The sequence below is a fragment of the Aquila chrysaetos genome, chromosome 4 (assembly GCF_900496995.4).
Source record: "Aquila chrysaetos chrysaetos chromosome 4, bAquChr1.4, whole genome shotgun sequence".
NCBI lineage: Eukaryota > Metazoa > Chordata > Aves > Accipitriformes > Accipitridae > Aquila > Aquila chrysaetos.
Genome location: NC_044007.1, coordinates 58,546,788 through 58,572,180, shown reverse-complemented (window position 1 = coordinate 58,572,180; position 25,393 = coordinate 58,546,788). Strand labels below are relative to the sequence as shown.

The window sequence follows — 25,393 nt, the reverse complement described above, 5'->3', positions numbered from 1 at the left end:
CAGTTGACATGGAAGAGTAGGGTTTTATCTTCATAAGAAAAATCTGTGCCTGCACATCAATCTCAAGTTCTCAGCTACATCAAGAAGGTGCGCCATAGGCTTTTCCTTAGCAATAACACTTAACCAAAGAAAAAGGTTTTTTAAAAAATATTTTATTAGAAAAAATTTCAACCAAAGTTATTCACTAAACAACTGTACAAAACATATTTCTTTGGTCAATTTGTGAAAGTTACCTTAATTTCTTTAGCTACCCACATCTGTGAAAGAAATTTTTCTTAAATAAAGAATTTATGTACACAACAAATTAAGCTGCTGTTGCTTGGCAATGACTATGTAATCACCTTCTCAAGGGATGTTTCAGACTGCACGTGTGACTTACAGAAGAATTCAAAACTGATCAGAAGAGTGCAGGTGGAAGACCGTTGCCAAAAAGTAAGCGCCAAGAACTTGGTATTTTCCATTGTGAAGAACTATCTGTGGAATTGTTGCTCTGCAACAAGAACAGAATAATTCTTTAAGTTTTAAATAATAACAATGTAATTCTATCTCTGGCACATGTTTTAACATAATGGGCAGCATTTCAAGTGTCAGTATCATTGTGGGTTGCTTTAGGGAAGAGTACTGGAAGATCGAACTTGATCAAACCTTGACGCAATTTCCCCCCATGCTTGTCAAAGGGACTGGGGTTTAGGTTTGGCTTTTCAGGTGGGGAAATTCCCAGTGAGATTTTAAACCAAAACGTATTTTTAATTTGGCATATACTTGATGACCAAAGGCCAAAATGAACCCAACCCATACGTTTTTAACTTTTCTAAAGTTCAGCTGAGTAGCATTTTTCATGTGCTGGACTGAAGAAAAATGGAAACTACAGATAGGAAATACGAAAGCAAGAACTCTAGATCAAACAGCACTTACTTCACTTTTAATTAGCTGGAGCCATTCATTAAGATAGCTAACAAGAGCAAATGCATCAGGGATGTTGTCCCCTTCTGAGCAGAATTTCAGAAGAACTGCCATTTGGATTCCTTTTGAACAGCTGCAACAAAAATGAGCAGGCATTTCTATTTCTTGTCTAAATCCAGAACACTTATATTTATGTATTAAGAGCAATAACAAACTGCATATGGCTTGTTACAAAAAACCAAACCCAAACAAAAAGTAAAAATGTATGCGTATATATAGATTTTTTTCTTTCCCTCTCCAGACTTCCTTGCTTGCATTTTCACACTTCATGTTCTTTTTATTAGTCTTGAATTTGTTCTTTGCTTTGTGAGGCAGGAATCCTCGGTCATGGAAGAGTTACTCAGGGCCTCTTTTACATACTTAGTTTGCGTTTTTGTGCTGGCGGGGCATTATACAGATCCTTTGATACAATCACTCCTTATCTTTCTGTGTATTTCAAACAGCAGTTTTGCAGGCTGCATGTTACTACTTTACTCACAATATTCCCATTTTTTCATTTAGATATTAATATTATTATTTTTTTAAAGTTTTTTTTCCTAAAGTCCTGGGAGGTCTTTTCTTTTGCATTTGTATGCTGTTTCCATACCAAAGTCAGTACAAAGGTAAGCATGATATAAATAACTCCTGCTGTTGGATGCAACAGTTTGGACAGGTGCCAAAAAACAATAGCTAAAAAAATAAAAGTGAATTTTCCACCTGACACTTACAAACACCTTTTGCAGAGCTAACAAACACAGTTGTACCATAATGAGCGAGTACTACTATCTAAAATTTGAAACTCCAACATGCTTTCAGCACAACTTCTGATGCACACACCTTTTAACAAAACCGCCACATCTAATTGTTTGCTGGCCCTGAAATCTTAACTCTTTCTTAGTGCTCAGAATTTTTTTTTTAACAACTGATGATGGAACTATTTGTCACAGGAAACAGTTTTAGTTAAAGTATCACTAGTATAGGAATTTTACTATTTACAAATTCCAGTTTGCATAAAATCAGATACGAGATTAATCACGATCTTAACTGTAAAGGCTTTATTATTTTCCTTTAGCCCACTCACTTATATTTTTATCATATTTTAACTTTATGATGCAGAATTCCCTATTTTTTTCCCCTCTTAATTATGGGCTTGATCTGGAAGAAGTTCTATTCCTATAAAACCCTTCTCTATGAAAAGAGGGACCTTTCTTTTCCTATAACATAGTGGTTTAAAAGATGATTTTACCCATGTACTAAAAAAAGACTTCTGATACATTTCTGTGCTTATCTTTGGGCAACTCACCTCTCAGTAAATAACAGTTTTGTGATGCCACCTCCAGGAATATGTAGAACTTTTTCTGTATCATTTATTCCAGGGTAAGCTGCCACTTTTTCCATTTCTTTCCAGCTTAGCTCCTGCATAAGGCCTCCAACTGCTTTCTCAAGATCAGGTGTAAGTAGGTAGCGTAGTGGTGTCCTAGAAACAAATCAAGAATACATTCAGTCTGACAATAAAAGACACTACCAATGTTATTATTTGCGACAGAAAGAAGCTGCAAGCATTGAGGACATCACACCTGCAATAAAGAATTGCATTGATATTCCCTTCCTCCTCAAATCAAAGTTAAAAAGTAGTCTGTGGCCTCAAAACAGTACAAACTACTCAACTTTCTGCCACAAATAGAACTAAGGTACCCTCTTTTTAGAGGCTCAAATGACTGGCAAGTACCAGATACATAAGCACATAAATTGGAGAACTGCTTATGGTTGTTAAAATGATTTACAAATAAAATGTGCTTTTTCTTCCTTCAGATAGGAGGTGATTAATTTAAGATTTGTTAGGGTAAACTTGGACTTCACCGTGATACAGTATTTTTAATAAGCTCCCACTACAAATATATGCAGGCTTCAGTCAAGTCTAAGTGTTTTCTGAATGCACTACCTTCACTCTTTAGTCAATCTGCAATAAGAGAGTTACTCTGTGGTGCTGAGGCAGGGAGCGGGGGTGCACACACATGCCTGCGTGTGTTAAATCACCACAATTTATGACTCGGACTACATCGAATAACGGTCAGTCCCTCTCATTTCATTCTGTGTTAGCTGGCCATTCTGCAACTGTATGCAAATATCACTGCTAACTCTATCTGGGACGTACATGGACCTAAACCTCCTATAAAGGCCCTACACATTTATAGTCTGAGGATAACAATTGCTCTTTTGCAAAAACACTCATTTTTGATTGTTAAATCACCAATTATGATGTCCTCAATCAGCCAGTAATGCTTGTTTTTTAAAGGGGTAATATCTAGTAAGAATACATATAGTCTGAACCTTACAGTTGCCTCTCAGCAAATAAGAATTGATAACTTCCTATAAAAAAAGAATGACAACTTACTATACTGAAGAAAACCTTCAAAATGCAGAATAATGAAGAAGAGATAAGAAACTAACCAATATTCTAATTAACTGTTAAAAATCTAACCTGTGATCTGTGTGTTAGGAGCTAATCCTTGACATTGCTTGCAGCCACAAGAAATTAAGATAAAACTGAGGCTCTGTTGCCTGACAGTGCAGGCCAAGTGCAATTTACTTACAGCTTATTATTTGCTCAGTACTTTCAACAGTAGTCACTAACAAAGTTCAGAGACTAATCCTGTATAACATAATGTTTTAATAGGATATTAAGTATTTTATGATCTATGTACACAGCCAAGCAAAAGAACCCTGCCAGAAGTACTCAGTAGAGGGAAATATGTCAGTTTGTCAAAAAGAAGAGAAACATTAATTAGGTCTTTTAATGACACAAACATACCCAAGCAGTTGCTCATCATCGCGCTGGTATGCATGGCTGCTAGACAGAAGAACAATTCTGGCACATTTGCTGCTTTTCACCCAAGAAAGCAGTGTTTGACAGAATGGCCTGTACTTGTTCTTTATGCAAAGACAGAAGAAAAAAAGTGAAAAATATATCGCATCCTTAAAAAATAGCCAAAAGCCAACAATACTAGGTGTTAAATATAATGTTTAGCAGTGATGTTAATTTTTCTTCATATCCATTTAGACTTCAGCTTCAGATGTATTTTTAAAAAGCAGAGGACTGCTCTGGATGTTTAGTTAATCAAAACTACAAGTATAATTATAAAAATTATCGTTAAGACCATGTTAACAACGACAGTACCATCTGTTTTGTGTGCCATTAATACCAATGGAAAAAGCTTTAGAGTAAGATGGGATGGTAGGATCACACAGTATTTTTTCACACTTTGAACTGCTAAAAACCGCAGCACAAAATTTTTTCTGGCATGTTATTCTGCTTATTTTAAATTACAGCCACTGTCCAGTTAATGAGTAATTCTAAATTCTTCATTTTTTACATAACGAATGCAGTTTAAATGAATATAGAACACTATGAAATAAGTAAATTGGAGTGACACCAAATATTAAGCTATTGCAATAGAAGAACCCACAAAAACAATAAATGTAGAGAAAAAAAAAAAAGACAAAACCCAGACCATTTTGTATTTTCAAGACTGTTAATAACTAAGGATGTATTTACACTAAAATCTACCAATATAGGTGGGCTGTTATGGGGCTTGGAAAAAAAACCAAACAAACCCCAATCCTCAGTGAATGCAGAAGTCAGTTTTTGTCAGCTAAAACTGTATCAACTGCAGAAGTTTTTATAGCACAAAGCAGAAAAATATTTCTGCTAGGCCACTTAAAGTTTTTGACAGCAGAACTATTCAAACTGAATAATGAAGTAAGAACAATCAATGAACATACCTACCTTTATAAAAGGTGATCTGATCTGCAGAACTACAAGTTTCTTTGAAGGTAACGAATACACTACAAGAAGAAATAAATCAGTTTTGTAAGAAGAAAGCAAGAAAGAGATCTGGGTTTAGAAGTATCCAGATTTATCCAATTTACAAACTTCAGGACAGTAAACCTTTCAACTATAAATTCATATGGGAAAGCCTGACACTATCCACAGCGTTAAAAATACGTAGTTTTGTGCGTTGTCTTCATTGGACTTAATTTTGCTAAATTCAAAGGACTGAATGAAGAAAAATATATGAAGATCTGCCTCCTGTAATGATTCAGATAATCTCTTTATGCAGCTTTGCAAAGATTGACAGATTATTCTGAGATTTCCATGTTTTAAGAGGGAAAAAAAAAAATGAAATGCAACGATCAATGTAGGGAAAGAAACTAAGAATTTGAAGTGGGGACAGGGAGAAACACCACATAAGGAAAAAGGCAAACATAGGTGGGAAGGAAGGAAGAAGAGAGGATAAATATCCTTCCACACCAGAAATTCAGCTTGCATTCCAGCAGTTTACTGTAAGTATGTGCACACTGCATGTTGCTTTGGCTTAAAAACACAAAGAGTTTTGGCTGCACTGTAATATGGTTGAAATTCAACATTTCTTACTGGTTCCATATGTCAAACTTGTTATCCAAAATAACAATAGTAACAGTTTCCTCTGTGAAGCGTAAATATGTTCTTACCTGTAAGTTACTGAAGTGGTTATTACCGACCTTAGTTTAAACATTGTTCGCATAAGCAAAATGTAACAACAACAAAAAAACTAAATGTGACATTCTTGCACCGTATGCAGCTTGCAAATACATTCAGCGTTCAATACCCACCTTCAGCATTTATACTCAGCTCCATTGAATTTTCTTCTGCTGTTGCATATGGATTATTTCCAACCATTGGCACCAGGCAATCAGTGTAAAAGTAACCAACTTTAGTCATGTCAAGCGTGGAAATCACTAGATCTATTGCCAGTTGACCAACATTTCCCACCGACACTGCTGGCTGAAGTAACAGAAGTAACTAAATTACAGTGTGTTTTATGGACAATGTGAGATGCTCTTCAAATAGTGAAAGTTTAAATTACTTCAATTCTGGTCAAACATAATTTCTAAAGTAATAATCTTCTGACAAAGGTGACCACTTCTTAACAGATTACTAATACAGGCATTGGTCCCTGTCCCACAAAAACATCCTGACCATTTCTGTGAATAATCCTGTCTCACTATAAACTTAAAGGCTTGGAAACTTGTCTCCTCCCTCTCTTTTTTTTGGATACAGAGTAGATAAGTGTCACTCCAATGACTAATGCTGAGATTGGCAGGCCTCAAGTGACACCTAATGGTAAAGGTAATATTACATATATTAAACCTGTATATCTCAGCTTGGCTCATCTACAAGAGTAGATTGTTCTTCACCTTTTAAGGACGAAAATGCTAAGGGTCATCTTGGATTCATTTTATAGGAATTACCACCGGTTATCACCAATCGGGACTGATACCGGCCTAATCTGATGGCACCAAAAATCAAGAGCTTGTGTCCTTCTACAGAAACTGCTACAGGAAGAAAACAGTAAAATTTTCGCTTGCTTCCCTCTAATTTATAAGCAAGTCTGTGTCTACGAACTGCTGCTGCCACCAGCTGCAGAAACACACCGAATTTGACGCTGATGAGCTCGCGGTGAAAGAGGACGTAGCAGCACTGACAGAGCGTCGTTACCAGCCGGCTGGCATCCAACAGCCAGCTGTTACTCCCAGACACAGAAGCCAGCCGAGCTCTATTTCCTCTGGCTAGTCAGCTGATGGGGAACGACTTCCCGTGCAGCCTGCAGAGTCATCCCGGGCCGCGCAGCCCTCAGTGCAAGGTGATAAGGTTACCTTTAAGTAATACACTAAAGGGACCCACTAGCTTGACAGGAGCAAAACACGGGGGGGGGGGGGGGGGGGGGGGTGGTGTGAGGAGGGAGACGTTGACGGAAACGGAAGAGACCGCACCAAGCTTTGCTGGAAACGGCTCTGGGAAGGACCCCTGCAAATCCTCTTTTACTCGGCAAAACATCCGACAGATGTACACACGGGCGCTGCAACCGCCCGCCCGGCGCCTCTCCACCTTCCAGCGGCCGAGCACCCAGGGCCGGCCCCCGGCCGGAGGAGAAAGACCAAAGCGCCCCGGCCCTCCTGCCCCACAGGCGCGGGCGAGCCGGGCAGACAAGCCCCTGCCCGCGCCCCACAGAGGAGAGAGAAGCCCTCCGCGCCGGGGCCCCGAGAAGCGGCCTGCCCCTCTCGCCCGCTCCGGAGTGCTCCCGTTGGGGCAGCGCCCCCTGAAGCCCACCGAGGGCGGGAGGGGGGTGGGGTAAGCAGGAGCGCGACTTACCATGAGCAGAGTGAAGCCTTTAAAGTCGGAGCCGGCGGAGCCGCCGCCTCCACGGTCGCAAGGAACAAACATGCCGGCCGCGAAGGAACGGGCGCTGCGCCGCTCTCCTCAGCGGGGCGGGGGGGTGGCGAACGGCCGTCAGCGCCCGCCTCGCGCCGTCGGAACGGCGGCTGGGGGCGGGGCCTCCCGCGCGGCGCGCCCCTGCTCCTCCGGCGGCGGGAAGCGTCGCGGTTACTTCTCCTGAGCTGCCGCCATGTCGCTGCCGCCGGAGAAAGCCTCCGAGCTGAAGCAGATCATCCACCAGCAGCTGGTCAAGGTGGGGGCGTCTCCGCGGTGGAGCGACTTCTCCTGCCGGGGGAAGTCCCGGGGAAGGAGGGGGAGGGTTTAGCTCCTTCCCGCGTCGGCGCTGCGGACCCCCGGCCCTTGGTGACGGCAGTGCCCGCTCGCTCCGCGCCCGCTCGCTCGCCCTGCTTTGTTTTTCCCACCACAGCCGCTTCAGATGGTTTCCAGGCGGCGTTTGGCCTTACGGGCGTTTGCGCCCCCTCCCGGGAGGGCGGGCGGCGGTCCGCGCCCTCCTTTCATGGCTGCCTCGGCCCGCGGCCTTTTCCCCGCCGGCCACCGACCGCCTCCGCTTCTCGCCCTCCTCTCCTCGTTCCTGGGCTGCGGAGGGAGGGAGGGAGCCGAGGCCCCTGCCGTCCTGCCTCCCCCCGTTGCTGCTCTCTCACTCGGTGTCCCGTTCTGAGGAGGCGGGGGGAGGACATGGCGGGCTGAGCGGCGGCGTCAGCACCCCGAGGCTGGGGCTCTCTGAGCCGGGTTCCCTGGGCTGTGCCTTGAACTGAGGGGGGAATAGATGGGAAGGCTTTAACTCGTGTGTCGCCAGGTATTTCAGGTCCCAGCGGCTGCGTGGCCTTAACAGCCTTCCCGGCGGATCAACAGCTTTAAACATCCACGCAGTTTCACAGCTGCGGGGAAGGACAGAAATTCTTGACTTCCCTTTGCGCGTAGGGGAAGCTTGCAATGGAGACTTACTACTTCCGTGACTTACCTACAAGTATATAAAGGTGTACTTTTCCCCTTAAAAAATAAGAAACTATTATCGTAAGTTTGAATTTTGAGGGAGACAATAAATTAAAACTGAGCATTTTATAACTGATGGATTTGCAGACCTTTTTGTAAGGAGGGAGGTTCAAAGCAGGGGATGCTGCCAAAAGCAGTGAAAATGCTCATGTTTGGTATGCTTGTGGTTTTTTTAACTGGTAGAGCTGCTTTGGTGAGATAGTGACTCATTTGATTAGTTCTGAAAGGATTAATATTTTGGTGTAGTTATTTCTGTGTTCCTAGGAGAATACCTTTAGTCTTATAGAGTGACTGTTTAGTCATAGCTGCTACAATATAAAGAGCTTGTATTTGTAGCATATAATGAACTTTCTTTCAGATGGATGTCCATGGCAGGATAAGAGAAGTTCTTGCTGAGACTATACGTGAAGAGTTAGCACCTGAGCATCAGCAGTTATCCACAGAAGATCTGATAAAAGCCTTAAGACAACGAGGAATCATTGATGATGTTATGAAGGAACTTAAATTTGTAACTGTAAGTAGCTTCTGAAGAGTGACAATGTTTTTGCTTATTCCTCTTACTGACTTGGTGTTTTGACAAAGCAAAACCTCATTACTTCCAAAGGTTTGTGATGGCTTTACTGATTTGTGACATATTAGGAGCAGAACAGCTTAATGCAAATGCTAAAATTGGTTTAATGATAATACTGCATTGTAAGTATTTGTTCAGTTTCGTAACATCTCAAGTACTAGGCGGGAGCATACCCAAGGAATGGCATTCAGTTGAAATGGAGGATTCTTTAATTTTTAGAAGAGTGCGGTAAGAGCGCTGTTGCATCCCTTGGTGCCTTAAAAAGTCTTAATTGTAATTCCAGGATGTGAATGAAAAGGAGAGGACTTCAGCTCCAAAACCATCAACACATTTAGTTGACGGAGAACCACCAGTTTTGAAAAGAAGTATGTTGCTTGTTTATTTTAATATTTGGATCATAGTTTTGAGAGAAATTTGAAGTCTATGATTTTTGAACTCTGAATGAGTAATCCAGTATGAACTGGCATAAATGTGGATGTTTTTCCTGCTTGTCTACAGGAAGTAAATTCATGTAAGCAGCAGAAATTAGTGTCGCATAAAATGCAACTTCTTAAAAAAAATTCATTTATTTTACATTAAGATAACTTTCATACATTTTAAAATCACTTTCTCCTAAGCATTTGTTTCAAAAAAGTTTCTTTTTTTCTAGTCTCCTGTTAGTTAACTGATATTTAACATGCTTCCTAAGATCTGTTTGTAGTCTCTTCATTTTTATTGCTACGCTTTACAGCTAACATTGACCCAACACGGAGGTATCTTTACCTTCAGGTTTTGGGTGGAAAAGCTTTTCTGGAGCATCTTCAGGAACCGGAGCCTCTGCCTGGCCAAATCTGTTCTACCTTCACTCTGTGTTTACATTTTCGAAATCAGCGCTTCCGTTCTAAACCTGTACCCTGTGCCTGCGAGCCAGATTTTCATGATGGTTTTTTACTTGAAGTACACAAGGATAGCCTAGGTAAGGAACATTGTGGGTTTAAAGCTGATGCTATTGGGTTTTTTTCTGACTTCAGAGTTATTGTGAAGTATGTTTGATATTATTTAGTGGCTTTCCTTCCTATTTTTCATCATGTTTTCCTAAGGAAACTGATTACTGTATTAAGTTATGCCACTTGTAGATCTTTCTCTACTCTGGCCTCTTTTCCTTCTATTCCACTCTAAAATAATTTTTGAAGTTGACCGACTTTAACCATAATTGACAGTGAGATGATAGTCTCAGAGATGGTAAGAGATACTAAGGTGGCTGTGATTTTCATGAACTTTGTGCTGACAAGTGAATAAAGGAAATGTAAATTTGCCATCATATGGAAGGAAAAACTTCAGTGTAATTTCAGTTTGCCTACCAGTTGGCAAACACCTGCAGAAGAGTCAGTTATCCATAACCTGTATTACCATTCTTCTGTTCGTAGCCAGGGAACATGGTAAGAGCTAAGTATGTTATGAAAAGGCTTCTGGATATTGTCTGAATCCTGTAGAAATCCAGGGTGGCTTATGGAATATCAGGGAACAGAGAGAAAGCCAGAGCTATTGTAGTTGGACTTGGGGAAGGGAGTGAATATACCACAAATTCAAAGAAAACCAGAATTTGTTAATTCTGCTTAGGCTCATGGAGCAGACCCTGTATCATAGGGTCAAGCTTAACTACAGAGAAAGTTGTTGCCTAAATACTGATGTATAGTAAGTTGACCTGACGCACTCCAACTTAATAAAATAATATTTTTCAATTTCTTGTACTTAATGGTGCTTTAATATTCTTTATTTTCCTAAGTGCTAGTTCCATTTTAATTTTTGTGCAGTGAACCAGTTACATTGGAGTACTCAACTATAGGAATCTTTTTATCTCCACTGTAAATCAACTGTAATCTTTCTGTAGCTCTGTCCTAGACTGAGTTTGATTTTAAGATGGGATCATTGCTTACACTTCTGTACATGAGATGTTTCTTAAAATGCTACGCATGCAATTAATGTGAATGCATACTTTTTTTAATTTTGAGGAGGACTTGGGATGGTAATATTTTTTTGCTGTCTTATCTTGGCTGAATAATGGCAGGTGATGGAAGTAAAATGGTGGATGCAACCACTATGTTATCTATATGTGATCCAGTGCATATGGTTCTGATCAAAACAGACACATTTGGTGAGACAACACTAGTAGCATCCTATTTCTTGGAGTGGCGATCTGTCTTGGCTGCAGAGAATGGCATAACAAACGTTGCTGTTGAACTCCTGGGTGTAGGTAAGGATAAATAATAAGGCTGTAATGATGACTTGAAATATTGAGTACTGAGCTTGCTTATAAGCTTAAAGCAGTATTTATGGTGTAGTTTAATTTTAGTTCGACTCACAAATCACTACAAGGTATCATTAGAAAATGTGTAGGAGACTAATGGTCAGATTTTTCTGTTACCAAAGTACTAAAAATGTGTATTCCAGATCCTGTGTAGTAATGGCCCCCGTGTCTGGGAACTCCCACTACTGATTTTCTGCAAAATCTGGCTAACTTATCAAAAACCAACCAACCAACCAACCAAAAATCTACCAATTCATGGTTGTGACATGGATTTGATGGATGGACCACTCGGTGGATAAGGAATGGGCTGGATGGTCACACTCAAAGAGTTGCGGTCAATGGCTCAGTGTCCGAGTGGAGACCAGCAATGAGTGGTGTTCCTCAGGGGTCGGTATTGGGACTGGCGCTGTTTAACATCTTTGTTGGCGACACGGACAGCAGGATTGAGTGCTAGGCCAACCCTCGGCGAGTTTGCTGACAATGCCAAGCTGTGTGATGCAGTCGACACGCCAGAGGGAAGGGATGCCATCCAGAGGGACCTTGACAGGCTTGAGAGGTGGGCCTATGCAAACCTCATGAAGTTCAGCAAGGCCAAGTGCAAGGTCCTGCACCTGGGTCAGAGCAATCCCAAGCACACATGCAGGCTGGGTGATGAGTGGGTTGAGAGCAGTCCTGTGGAGAAGGACTTGGGGGTATTAGTGGATGAAAAACTGAATCTGAGCCAGCAATGTGCGCTCACAGCCCAGAAAGCCAACTGTATCCTGGGCCACATCAAAAGAAGCGTGGCCAGCAGGTCAAGGGAGGTGATTTTGCCCCTCTGCTCTGCTCTGGTGAGACCCCACCTGCGATACTGGGTTCAGCTGTGGGGCCCCCAACATAAGAAGGACATGGACCTGCTCAAGGGAGTCCAGAGGAGGGCCACAGAAATGATCAGGGGGCTGGAACACCTCCTGTGAGGACAGGCTGAGAGAGTTGGGGTTGTTGAGCCTGGAGAAGAGAAGGCTCTGGGGAGACCTTGTAGCAGCCTTCCAGTACCTAAAGGGGGCCTACAGGAAAGATGGGGAGGGACTTTTTACAAGGGCATGTAGTGATAGGACAAGGGGTGATGGCTTTAACCTGAAAGAGGGTAGATTTAGATTAGATGTAAGGAAGAAGCTCTTCATTGTGAGGGTGGTGAGGCACTGGGACGGGTTGCCCAGAGAGGCTGTGGATGCCCCATCCCTGGTCTAGTGGAAGGTGTCCCTGCCTATGGCAGGGGGGTTGGGACTAGGTGATCTTTAAGGTCACTTCCAGCACAAACCATTCTATGATTCTATTATCTCCAGGAATATATCAGAGTGGTGCACTGAAGAGAGTTTGTGTCCCTTTCATAGCAAACTAGCAACTGCTAGAGAAAGTGATCTCTGCTGTGCTGCCTTTTGTTCCAGTATCTGGAAGCATGTTTTCTGACAGAAGGGCTGAAGAGCTTTGTTTAGTTGCTTAGCAGGTAGTATATATGTGTATTTTTATCACTTGTCCCCACTCCGCTTTTTAGGAGTTCCAGCCTAAGCTTTTAGGATATTACGATTTAGTGGATAAAGACTAGATCTAGGACTCAACCTGTCATGACTTGCTACGCTAGCTATCCCAGAGTTTGGTCAACTAGTAGCTGCTGAGTCATTTGAGTATTCTTCATTGCAGTTTCTCTCCCTGTTAGGTAGGTGAGCAGTTCTTGATAGTTTCAAAAGAGATTAAATTATACCTTCGAAATATATTGGAGGTTGGATATACTATGTAAGTTATTCCTGATTGTCATCACTATTGGCTGCTTTTTAGGGTGGGGTGAGGGGGTATGATTTGGTGCAGTGTTTTATCCAGCGAATACAAATCTAGTAAGCTTATTTGCTAATATGTTCGTTAGGTTCATTTCCTTCTGAAAATGCTGGCATTGGCAAATCTTTAGTAAGCAATATGGGTTTGGATAGTCTCTCAAATGGAGAGCTTTTTATGTATAGTGACTTGGAAATGCATAACAAATAAGTTGAGTTTAATACTCAAATGGGAGATAGGAGGAGTTAAATCTAATTATCATCTTTTTTCCAAGTAATAAAGTATCAATCCAGTAAATCCGGTGCTTTTTCTCCTCTTCAAAAGTCTTGTCGTTGTAAAAAAAAAAAAGTATCAAGAACATCAAAGCATGCTGCCATCTCAGATAAATAGACAAACTACTATGTGTGGCTTCTGTTACTTGTATTGTTTATAATCCTATCTCTCTGTTGTTTTGTAATGCTTCTTGTTCTTTACGTAATTCTAAATTTTTCAGCATTATGCAACAACATTAGGTTTGTGGGGTTTTGTGGTTCGTTTGTTTGTTGTTTTGGGGTTTTTTTTTTTAAGTTGATTTATCTATTTGTATGGCACTCTGGGTCCTTCATAATGAACTGTATTTTGGGGAAGATTAACTTCACTTATTTCCGACTACTTAAATTTGAGCTACCTGCATGATCAGTGGAATAGGCACTTCTACAGTGTGTGAATCTCCTACTCTATTTTAGATGCCTATTCTAGTTGTTTCTAGAATGCCATTCATCTCATACATCCTGGTACTGGCTGCAAAGAGCGCCTTAGATCCCTATCTCAGATCTAGATGTCTGCTTTTTTGGCCAGATTATGGTTTCTTGGAGCCTCATTTGAGTTTGAAATGTAAATTAAGATGCTTATTTTGCCTATATTTAAAGAAGTTTAGTTATTTTTTGTGATTAGATAGCTAACATATTTATTTTAACTATTTGTTCCTGCCTGGCTGAAGTGTCCTAAGTAAACTGAATTTGAGAGAACTGATCAAAATTTATTTTGGTTCAAAGGTACAGAATCAAAGGTTTCTGTTGGTGTTTTAAACATCAGACTGGAAATGTATCCACAGCTTAATAAGACACTGTCTCTGGAAATAACTAATACTCAAGTAAGTAATTTCTGGGAGAGCTGACTTACTTTTTTATTGGGGGGAGGGGCGGGAGCTCAGTATGGAATTACTTGTAGATGTTGAGCGCTGTGGGTTTTTGAATGTTTGATACTTCTTTTTTTTCTATTAAATTGAAATATAATTATGTTTTTTTGAACGACTTTGTTTATACTGAACATTATTTGAAATATTACTTTAGTAGTTTTTCTAATTACTTGTATCAAAACTTTAAGAAGAAAAATAAGAAAGATGCAATATGCCTAATTTTCTTCAGGTAGTGTATGTTTTCTTGCTCTCTTTCCCATTTGAAACAATAATTTCAAGTCAGCTATTCTGCCTGGAAAGCCAGTAAATGTTGGCCTGAAGGTGCACACAGATATTCTTCTGCACATCAAAAGCTGAGCAATCTTTCTGTACAGAAATGCATCACTTAAGATGAACACTACTTCAGTCAAGCTTGGTATATGAGCCTACAAACAAGAAATGTAACTAGAGGTTTTTGTTCACTGGATTTTCATTTAAAAATACTATTCTTCAGCATTTGTGCGGCACACTTTAAATATCAAGCTTTATTTTACATATGCCAGGATTTGGTGTTAATGTACTTACTGATTATGGGCTTTTTTTCCTGTTTAGAATTAACATGTATGTGATTGGTTATGTTTTTCTTACCTGCAGTTTGCTTTGGAACGTCAGAAAACAGCAGAAAAAGAACGGTTATTTCTTGTGTATGCTAAGCAATGGTGGAGAGAATACCTACAGATTAGGCCTACACACAACGTGAGGCTGGTAAAGATTTTTGCACAGGTTTGTAAATTTTATGAATAGACCAATTCTTTCTTTAAGTTATCTTTTTTATTTTTTTATATATTTTGAAGTTTATGTGTATATAGAATCTGTAGGGATTTATGATGTGGTTACATTCAGGTCAGGGCTACATGTGGTGTATCATGTAAAAAATGAAATTTGTAAGGATTGAACTTCTGTTTGTGTATTGAAGCTTAATAGCACGATGCAGACAGAAGGGTTGCTCCAGCCACCTCTGATATAGGAGGTGGTAAAGCCTGTTTAGTCTTTTCTGTGTATACTCACAAATGGCAAAGACTTACGCGATTTGTGCAAACTGTTTCAAACAAATTTTATACCAGATAAAACAATTACAAAAAACAGACTTAGTAGATCTATTGGAACAGATCCACACAATATTCGAGCTCTGTGTGGTCTGTAAAACAATCTGTCTCGTTTATGTCACACGATAGCTATGGACATAATTATTGTAGGCCAATAAATTACTGTCAGTTGCTCCTTGGAGGCTGTCCCTCAGTAAAAGGAGTGGTATGATCCTTGCATTTTTCGTGCTATGAATTTAGCCTGCAGAGTGGCAATTTTCCTAGCACAGATAATGCGCAGTAGCTTATTATCTCAAAGTAATGTCCTGAAGTGATCTGTGCCTACTCTTGCTCTTCAGTGAAGTAACAACTTCCATTCTGGCTGTACCGTGAGTGTTCAGTAGTGATGTGAACTTACAAATCCCAGCCAGCACGCTGAGCCCCTACCCAGTCACTCACTCACTCCGCCCCAGCAGGATGGGGGAGAGAATAGAAGGGGCAAAAGCGAGATAAAACTCATGGGTTGAGATAAAGATGGCTTAATAAGTGAAGGAAAGAAAGAAAGGAAGAGTGGGGGCGGGGGGGAAGTGATGCAAAGACAATCACTCACCACCTCCCACCAGCAGGCTGATGCCCAGCTAGTCTCCAAGCAGGGGCATGTTTAGAAAAAGTCCATTCTCCACCAGTTTTATTGCTGAATGTGACGCTGTATGGCACAGAACATCCCTTTGGTCAGTTCAGGTCAGCTGTCCTGGCTGTGTCCCCTCCCAGCCTTTTGTCCACCCCGAAACTACTCTGTGTAGGGGCCAAATGAGAAACAGAGAAGGCCTTGACACTGTGCAAGCACTGCTCAGGAACAGCTAAAACACTGGTATATTATCAACATTGTTTTGGTCACAAATATAAAACATGGCACCGTAGGGACTGCTGTGAAGAAAATTAACTCCATTCCAACCAGACCCCATACAAAGGCTTAAGAGTTTCAGGGCAGGGTATGTAGAGAAACATATAATTAAATAGGGAATTATGGAACTGGGAGTTTGGCTGGGGACATGAGGTAAAAATGGGACTTGTCCTAGTTTGAGAATAAAGCAACGTATGAATTAATGGTATTCTACTTTCTGCACCCGGAAAGCTACAGTAGGGTTGGGAAGAAGGTTGGAGGGGGAAGGGTTTGTGGATAGGATCAGAGGACTAAGTTCTTTGTTACAGACCAGTATAGAAACTGGCAGCCCTCAGAATGCTATAGGAACTAGGCCCTCTGCTAGTTCAGTACCTATAGAGAGTGTATCTTGAGTCTCACACTGGCCATAGCAAATGTTAGTAAAACTGCTCTTAATGGCCTTTCTCATTTCTGGGAAGAGAAATGAGATTATCGGAATTGTTTGATAATTTAGTTATCATCTAGTTTCATATGTGTAATGCAGAAGCGTGCATTATGTATATAAAACTATATTAAATAATGAATCCTGCCTGTGATTTTTTTTGATTGCTTTCAAGCTGTGAAATAATTTTCAACAGGATTCCAGTCAGCTTCAAATAAATGCTGCTTTTCTTACACCAACTTGCTGGAAAAGCATGGCAAAACCTTAACGAGGGCAATATGTGATATAGTAAAAATATGAGACCATAATTTCCTGAAGCTGCAGAGATTTAAAAGGCTTTGATCCCTTTTTAAAATATATGAACATAAAAGTACCAATTTAGCCCAGTGAGGAAAAGAAGAGTTCTGTAGTTCTTGAAAAAGTTTTAATAGTTGGTAATCATAGTATTTCCCTGCAGCATGTAATAAAATGGACCTTTTTCCAGTCATCTTATTTTTTTCATTTTTCCATGAAAATTCTTCATATTATTACTCTCTTAATTTATAGAGATCTACTTACTTTGTTGTGAGTAAATTTTAACTGCTTTTTGGTGTTACAACAAGAGGTAGAGTATTCAAATTCAGAAGCAAATAGACACCTTTTAAACTCTAAAATCTGCTGAGTGTTTAATGTTTTGGGGGGTTGGTTTTTGGGTTTCTTTTGGGTTTTGGGGTGTGTGTGTATTTGTTATGGTTTGGTTTTTTGCTTGGTGATAATGTAGAAATTGATAGTGGGTGGAGCATGAACAGTTCCTCACCTTTTTAAGAAAATTAATTGCAGCATGTGGTGCTCCAGGTGTTCAAATCTTTAGTCCAGAATCTCCTACGAGTGACAGAGCCAGCAGAAGAGTCTAGCTGTAATGTCTTTGAATGAGTTGCCTTAATGGTCTTGTGTCTTAATTCTAGAAGTATTTTTGTGTCTTAATGTTTTTGAGTGATGTTTATTTCAGGGAGAATAAATCCCATTGCAAAGAAGACAGTCTAAGTTATGATGAATCTTTTGTGATATTTGCATGGCTGGCAAATAACCGTGTTTTATATATTCAGGATGAAAATGGAGTAAACCGTCCGGTTTGTTCATATATCAGACCACTTCGAGCAGGCCGGTTACTAGACACACCTAGACAAGCAGCACGATTTGTCAGTGTCCTGGGTTATGAAAGAGCTCCTGTCATCGGAGGAGGTGGTGGCAAACAAGAACAGTGGTGCACCCTTCTTGCTTTTTTATGTAGAAACCAGGTATGTGAAAATAGTCGTGTGACACAACAGAGCTGGTATCGTATTCTAACTGAAGTCAGTAATTTAAAAGAGGCTGCAAATACATGGATTAAATCAAATTTGGAGAATTCTGTTACAATAATTTGTTTAAGATCTTTTTAAAGAGAAACATGTTAAATAGCAGACAAGAAGGCTTTGGAGCAGACTTTCTTTACTGCTATTGTTGGGGTCCCTTTGTCAATGCATCTGTTTCACAGTGAGCTTGCTTTTCTTCATTTGCTTTTATAAGATCCCATATAATTATTCAATGAATCCCTGCTAGTGTGCAGGACACTAGTATAAATTCTGGACTAATCCAGGAACAGTTGAAAAAGTCTCTTTTAGAAACCTGGTTTTTTTAGATGGGCTAAAATATACTGACAGTCTTTACATTCCATTTGTGCAAGACAGGGATTTCCATTAAAAGTTTCAGCCTAGTTCTTGGTGATCTGAAAGTTGTATCATACAACTATAATAACTAAAACAAATTGTAACTCGTTCTGGATTATAGCTCTTCTGTTGTACCAATAAAAGTAATAGTGATCCCTTTTAATACCTCTTTGGAGTGGTCGGTGCTTTTCATTGCTACAGAGGTACTTCTGCATCCAAAAATAATCATCACTGATGTGTTTGTATTAAAAAGATGTGTTCTTGGCAGCAGGAGCTGTATCCCAAATTTTAGACCTCTTTCAAAGACCACATAGAACAGGCATTAGCTGTTGTCTCTGAATATCACATCATGCATAGGTACCATATAAAGTCATCACTGGCTACCCACTGGCTTTCAGATGGAGATGATGATAGCAACTTTGAGTTTGAGGACCATTGTTTGGAGGCAGACAGAAAGGGTTTCCTCCAAGGCAGAAGTGGAAAGCTGTATAGAAAATAGCTGAATTTAGCCCCTGAGACACCAGCTGGACCAGTATTATTTTTCTTGTGGAAAGTGGTATGGTGTTATTAAATGAACATAGGTTCACTAAAAACTTGTTTAAATGTACTTTTCTGCATATTTCCCTTGTACATTCTGGTAGGGGAAGATTGTGTTATTTGTGTAACAAATAGATAGATCAAAGAACACTGAATTTTACATTTTCAACATTTTGAATAGTACTTGACTAAAGAGTCTTACTCTTCTGAATGCTGTGCTTTGTATTATGAAGGCTTCATTGTATGAGGAATTTTTGTTCCTTCTTTACAGCTGACATTTGTAAAGAACTTAAGAGACAAAGAATATTAGACATCACATTTGGAAATTGTTTTCTGTGAATTATCAATGGTAGTGATGTATTTATGAAAGAAATGTTTTTCTGACTGAAGGGAAAAGCAGTACGCATGACTCTCAGCTGGTTTATAGTTAGATCTGTGGGGGAGGTTGTTTTATCTTTGTTTAATTTCTGAACTGTGACAACACATCCAAGCGTGACGACACATTCAAGGCAGTGAAATAACAGTAGAATTACATTTTATTAAATGACTAAATTTCCTAACTGTGAAAATACTGTGTAATTTCTAGTACTGTCAGGTATTTGCCTTATATACGTTTTTATGTTTAATTAGAATATTGGTTTTGTCTTCACGGGTCAATAGATTCTGGTTTTGGATTGCTTGAAGGTATTTTTATAATCATAAGAAATGTTTTCCAGTATTAATCGTACACTCTATTTGAATAAAAAATATAAATAGTCTATCATTAGAACATAGCACTATTTTTAACAGATTTATAAACTTGTCAAGTTTAAATCTTAAAATCCTGACTTCTGATACGTGCTTTAGGTAAAGAGGAGGGAAATACGACTCGTTAAATAATGGTTAGAGAAATATCACTATTTTCTTTCTTAAAGATCTTATCCATGCCTGATACTCAAACCAACTTACTAATATTTACTGTCTAGGGTGACTGTGAAGATCATGCTAACCTTCTGTGCAGTCTTCTTCTTGGATTTGGATTGGAAGCCTTTGTGTGTGTTGGAACAAAAGCAAAAGGAGTCCCCCACACTTGGGTAATGACTTGTGGAACTGATGGAACAATTACTTTTTGGGAGAGCTTAACAGGACATAGGTGAGTAAAAGGAATATAAGAAAACTGAACAATGTATATTGGGGTTTGCGTGGGATATTTTTGTTGTTGGTTTTTTTTGCTTTTTATCTTTACACCCTATCATGTAACTGTCGTGTAATCCGGGTGACTTTTGCTTTTGAATCTTTTTTTCTGTGTACTGCTTTTGTTTGGAAAATAACTGGTTCAGTGTGAGGTGAAATATTTCAACAGTTTGTAATACAGTTTCCAGTGGCTCTAATACCATATAGTAACTGTTTTGTCTTATAGCAGGTGGTAACTGTTTTGGGTCTTATGGCAGCTGGTTGCCATTGATGCTATCGCTGCTATCATTTGTAGAGGAGATGAAATCTGACATGATTGTTTAGGAACCCATATTTTTTTCCTTATTTCACCTGTGAAATCAGTGTTACATTACTTCTTTCCCCTGCAGGAATCTCTGCAAGTTCTCTGAGATTCTCTCTCGAGTCATTTTAGAAGGGCACACATAGTTGTTCTGTATTCCAAAGCTTCTGGAATCTGTTATATCCCGTGTTGAAAATAAACAATTCTGTTTTGCCACTGTGTATCCTATGGTTAGCATTTGAAGATATATTTCTCCAAATGTGATGAATGGCGGGGAAATTGTATGGGTATCTTGTTAGAGTTGCAAACTTTAATTGCTGTTGAGTATCTGCTTGATTAATCAGCTTATTTTTCTAGATTTAAAGAAAAAAAAGTGATGTATTATTTCACTGTATGTTATGCCTCCAAAATGTGTTTAATTACTTTTCTGTAAAAACATGAATGCCATTTTGGGGGCGGGGGGGAAATGTTAACAAACTTGGCTTATATTTTTAAAAGGAGGAATGGCTTATATCTGTCCCATCTAAATATTTTTACCTTGCCTTGAAATAAGGTGTATTAATAAGAAATTGAATGTTTTTGATTAGGTACATCCACAGACCTATCAACCCTGATGACCCTCCACTAGTTGAACAACCCAAGCCACTGTATCCTTACCGCACAATAGGTTGTATCTTCAACCACCAAAAGTTCTTTGGAAATTGTCAGCCCTCTGATGCTGTGGAGGTCTGTGTGTTTGACCTGCATGATGAATCTAAATGGAAACCAATGAGTGGAGAAGCAATAAAATCTGTATGTTGCCCTGGAACAACATCTTCAGTTCCCCCTTTTCCTCCTCTGTGTGCTTCCACAATAGATGCTGCGGTAACAAGCAATGAGATAGAATTGCAGCTGAGAATATTGGTCTCTGAACACAGAAAGGTAATACTATTTAAAGATTGTCATTGATCTGTTGTGGTAATAAAGGTGCATGTTCTTACTGCATACTTGTTTTGGATAGCCATTTGTTAGTTCACATACTTGTATCTTTGCAACGTGTTTTCCATCAGCTTTTGCAGAAATGCAGTATATGAGAAGTGAAATAACTGAGAAATTACTTGGAAAGACTGTACTGAGCTAGTTTAGACATCATACGTACTATTTGCAGTGGTGATTCATAGCCTAGTGTGTGGGCTTCTTCCCCCCACCCTGCCTTTGTCTCTCGTTCTAGGTCTGTGATCTTCAGCTTACTGGCACCTGCAGGCTACCTATGAGTGGTCTGTAAAAGAGCTAGGAAGATCAGATCTGGTTGTTAGCGGGCTTTGCCTATCCTTCACAAATGTTTTTGGTCCTTAGATAAAAGCAGGCTTTCAGCTTTCATGATCTTACTCTGACTGCTTTACAAAATCAGGTGTTTCTAGAAGTTCGTTTTGTCCTTTATCAGGATTTTTATAAGACGTGTTGTGCCAGAAATGATTCTTCCTGTGCTGGATATGAAGAAGATGATATTTTAAATCCCTGTTAGCTTTTGTCTGTTTTTAATGGGGTTTTTTGGTTGTTTGTTTTTATCTCCCGATACAATGCTTAACCTTTGAGGTGGCAAGTAATTCTCGGCGTATGAGTCTCATGCAATGTTGAATACATACGCAGTAGACTTTTCCGCTTCTTTGCATTTGTGGGATGGTAGGAGGAAGGTGCATGTACACGTGTACGTGTTTTGGGGAGCTGTTGCGCGTTGCTTTTTTCAGAAGTGGGTTTCCATGAGAGACATTAGAAAAATGAATCTTAGTTGATCTTTCCTGTATTTTTGCTGTGTATTTATGCACTATCTTCTTACATTTCATGCAGAGATACTGTAGCTAAAACATCTAGTTTCAACTCTGCTCGTCTTGTTTTAGTCTAGTAGTCTAACTTAATTTCTTGCTAAATGTTTGGTGTTTTGTTGGTGGTGTTTGATTCTTCCAGTTGGTGTGTGAGTCAATATACAAATCTTATTGCTTCATGGGTTCACTTCCATTAACTACAAATTAAAGATTTGTCATGGGTTTATTTGAATCTATACAGTATGCAAGCTTAGTCATATCCTAATGTTCATTCTGCGCAGTTGTCATCATTCTGTGACTTGTCTCACAGGATCTTGGCCTTTCCACTGTTTGGGATGACCATCTATCCTATCTGTTGTCACCAGCATTAGCAGCCTATGAGCTCGAACGTACAACAAGTATATCTGCAGGAAACGAAGAGTTTCAAGATGCTGTAAGAAGAGCGGTACCTGATGGCCACACTTTTAAGGGGTTTCCTATCCATTTTGTATACAGAAATGCCAGGAGAGCATTTGCCACATGTCTTCGGTAGGTCTAAAAGTAAAAATATATATATGTTAAAACCAAATAGGAATACTTAATTATGAATTGCAGCTTGGTTATTTTTGATAATGACATTTAAAGAAGATGAATTTCCTTAAATTAGAAGTGGAAGAAGAGTTGTGCAGTATATATAAGGGGTCATGGGGTGCAGAGCTTTTATGTTACATTGGTGAGTTCAGTGATGATAGACTGCTCATGGGTTAAATTAAAGAATGAGGAGTTAATTTAATTTCTCTGCACTTGTTAAAAATGATCAGTAGTGGTCTTGTTTTCCTCCAAGGCAACAGCCCGTGCACTAGAGAGCAATATTATTATTTGTAATGACAGACTCATGGCACTCGTTATGTAAGTGTTAGTCACACTTAAAAAAATTGCACGTATGTAATTGAAAAATTCAATATTAGCTTAGTAATATGTGTTATTCTTGTTTTTCTTTTTGTCATATAGGTCTCCTTTTTGTGAAGAAATAATCTGTTGTAGGGGAGACCAAGTGCGCCTTGCAGTTCGTGTACGAGTGTTTGCGTACCCTGAATCTGCATGTGCTGTTTGGATCATGTTTGCTTGTAAATACCGCTCTGTCCTTTGAAAAAAACCAAAATCGTTCAGACCCTTTTAGATCTGAAAAATAATGTATGTGGGTATAAAATTATGCAATTAAAAACTAATATCGTATTTTATTTAAATGCCACTGATTTTGAATACCACAGTGTGTGTATTGAAGAGGATTGTGTACACAGTAATGATTGTATTTATAAAGAGAATTTAGTCTTATTTTTAATAAAGGTTACTTTTAATACTTACAGGAATGTGGGTCAAGTTACTAAAATATGTGCATAAAATACTAGCTTCTCTTCTGCAGTTCTGAAGTGGTTTAAGAATTCAGTTAGAAAAAAGTCTGTTTTACCTCTCCAGGGTAAGAGACTCTTTTACCACTCCTCTCCGTGTAGCGTCCCAGTGTACTTTGTGAGTGGCTGAGATCCAGAAATACTGAAGTTCAAGCATCTGTCCTTTCCAACAACAAAACTTATTTCTGCCTCTCTTGGACCAAGCAATAGCTTCTACGTTCAGCTTCTAAGAACAGTTCAGTCAGGTATAGGTAATCTTGTTAATCTATGAATTTCATAATTTATGGATTTTTATTTTTTTAATATATATATTTAAAACTAAGACTTGGATACCTGAACATGTGAATAGCTGTGCTGGGTTAGATATAGTGGTTTAACCTGATGCCTTTTTCCTGATGTCAGCTTAGGAAATTTCTGAGGTAGAAGTTGCAGCTAGGCCATTTTGCTTAACAACCATTCATGATTTTGTCTTAATTCTGACGCTCAGATCCATACTCACTTATCCATCTATGGGTTTTTTTTTGTCTTAAACCTGTGGATGATTATTTTGCTGAGTGTCTTTTAGTCTTCGTGCTTTGAGAAATGGCAAGCGATTGGACTTACGGAACTTCTCCATCCCATGCCTCTCATGGTTTTACCACCTGGACTCCAGCCATCTCTTTTTGAGGCTGAAGAATCCAAAACGATTTGATTTCTTCTCTAAAAGCCATTCCATATCTTTGATAGCCCACGTCTGCCTCCTTCTGTTCTACTTGTAAGAAAGATCCAACTCCTGGTGCTGGAGAAAAAAAAATAACTAATCCTATAGGAGCTTGGAACATATATAGCAGGAGCAAATGTTGGCATTTTGCATGTACGTTTCATCAGCGGTGTGGTAGTGTGACACTTTTTCCAGAAGTGCTAAATACTGCCTACTGCAGCACTTGGGTTTTAGCTTCAAATTTCAGTAGTATGTTGTGTACTTACTGGCCCTGCTGCTAACATGTTTCACGTGCCTTACACATCTGTTTTCGTGTTGCGTTTATACCTGAAAGACCAAAATGTATTCATTTGGCTGTTACACAGCGTACAGAACCCTGATCAAAGCTTCAGACAGTACTGTTTCTCCACTGATTTCATTATATCTAATACAATGTGGAAGGTTAGATCATACTGTATGGTGAATATTGCCAAAGTTAATAGCTTTATTTAAACACTAGCTGTATCTTATTTGCAGCCGTGTATGATATGCACGTGTATGTCATGGCAAGAGATAAAAAGCACCTGCGTTCAATACAGGGAAGAGTGAAATAGGAAGCGGGATCTCACTCGTTAGAGCCGGCGTTGCGTGGCCCTGCCAGCGTGCGGTACTCCGCAGCCTTGTCAGTCAGTTGTGTGCTTCGGTCTTTCAGACGAGGCCAGCGCTCAGGGGAATTTTTCATTTCGTTTTACATGCGCTAGGTGAAACTGTAGAATACCGAAGGAAAAAAAATAACAAACCCCACACAGAAGTGTTTTTTGATTTGAGTTTTAAGGCACTCAGCCTCCACCCCAGGAGCCTGACTTTCCCGTGGGCCGTGCCCGTTGGCCTGTTCCCGGCCGGGGGAGAGGCTGCGCCCTCCTGGGGCCCGGGGGTGCCGAGGGGCGGGGACGCCAGCCCCCAGCCGCCGGGCAGACGAGTCCCTTCTTGGCCCTTTCCAGCCGGTGCTCCTTCACCGGCCCTCGGCCTTTCCGCGTAGCCTCGGCGGCGGCCGAAGGGCCCGGGAGCGTTGCCGGGGGAAGCTTCGCGGCGCGGGGCGTTTGCCTCGCAAGGGCAGGCCGCGGGACGCGGATCCAGGGCACTGCGGGGATAACGCTCTGCTCCGGAACGCGAGGCGCCCGCGCTGCGGAGAGATGGGGGCCGGTGCCGTCGCGTACCTGGTGCGGGAGGCGGGCGCCCTGCTCGCCGACCGGAGTTGTTTGCCTCGGGGGGGGCGTTACCAACACTCGGCGCGGAACCGCCGCCGCCCGCCCAGGGCGGTTGGGAGAGGAACACCGCAGCCTCGCCCGCCTCGGGGGCGCGCGCGGCAGCCTGGCTGCTCGC

At 40.4% G+C, this 25,393-nt stretch overlaps 2 protein-coding genes and 1 long non-coding RNA gene across 7 annotated transcripts; 1 reads left to right on the top strand and 2 right to left on the bottom strand.

The window, feature by feature from the left end:
• Window positions 1-71: 71 nt before the first annotated feature.
• On the bottom strand, window positions 72-7,292 carry PSMG2 (proteasome assembly chaperone 2). Its single transcript, XM_030012786.2, has 7 exons — window positions 7,136-7,292; window positions 5,596-5,767; window positions 4,730-4,788; window positions 3,755-3,873; window positions 2,246-2,419; window positions 916-1,036; window positions 72-490 (listed from the first exon to the last, which is right to left on the bottom strand). The coding sequence occupies exons 1-7, from the start codon at window positions 7,205-7,207 to the stop codon at window positions 398-400; spliced, it is 810 nt and encodes a 269-aa protein (XP_029868646.1). The 5' UTR covers window positions 7,208-7,292; the 3' UTR covers window positions 72-397.
• CEP76 (centrosomal protein 76) lies at window positions 7,263-23,286 on the top strand. 4 transcript variants are annotated; one of them, XM_030012781.1, is made up of 13 exons: window positions 7,352-7,451; window positions 8,016-8,186; window positions 8,571-8,726; window positions 9,067-9,148; window positions 9,514-9,738; window positions 10,831-11,016; window positions 13,914-14,011; window positions 14,690-14,818; window positions 17,531-17,722; window positions 19,633-19,799; window positions 20,729-21,062; window positions 22,254-22,471; window positions 22,934-23,286. In XM_030012781.1, the coding sequence occupies exons 3-13, from the start codon at window positions 8,571-8,573 to the stop codon at window positions 23,070-23,072; spliced, it is 1,926 nt and encodes a 641-aa protein (XP_029868641.1). In that variant the 5' UTR covers window positions 7,352-7,451; window positions 8,016-8,186; the 3' UTR covers window positions 23,073-23,286. The 4 variants fall into 4 exon arrangements, with proteins under 4 accessions (XP_029868640.1, XP_040979133.1, XP_029868642.1 ...); XM_030012780.1 differs by lacking the exon at window positions 8,016-8,186 and having other exon boundaries at window positions 7,263-7,451; XM_041123199.1 differs by lacking the exons at window positions 8,016-8,186; window positions 10,831-11,016 and having other exon boundaries at window positions 7,263-7,451.
• LOC115340778 lies at window positions 22,389-25,355 on the bottom strand. Of its 2 annotated transcripts, XR_003923171.1 has the most exons (4): window positions 25,228-25,355; window positions 24,640-24,777; window positions 23,935-24,109; window positions 22,389-22,477 (listed from the first exon to the last, which is right to left on the bottom strand). It is a non-coding gene; the product is annotated as an uncharacterized LOC115340778 (long non-coding RNA). The 2 variants fall into 2 exon arrangements; XR_003923170.1 differs by lacking the exon at window positions 23,935-24,109 and having other exon boundaries at window positions 22,397-22,477.
• Between the last annotated feature and the right edge of the window lie 38 nt (window positions 25,356-25,393).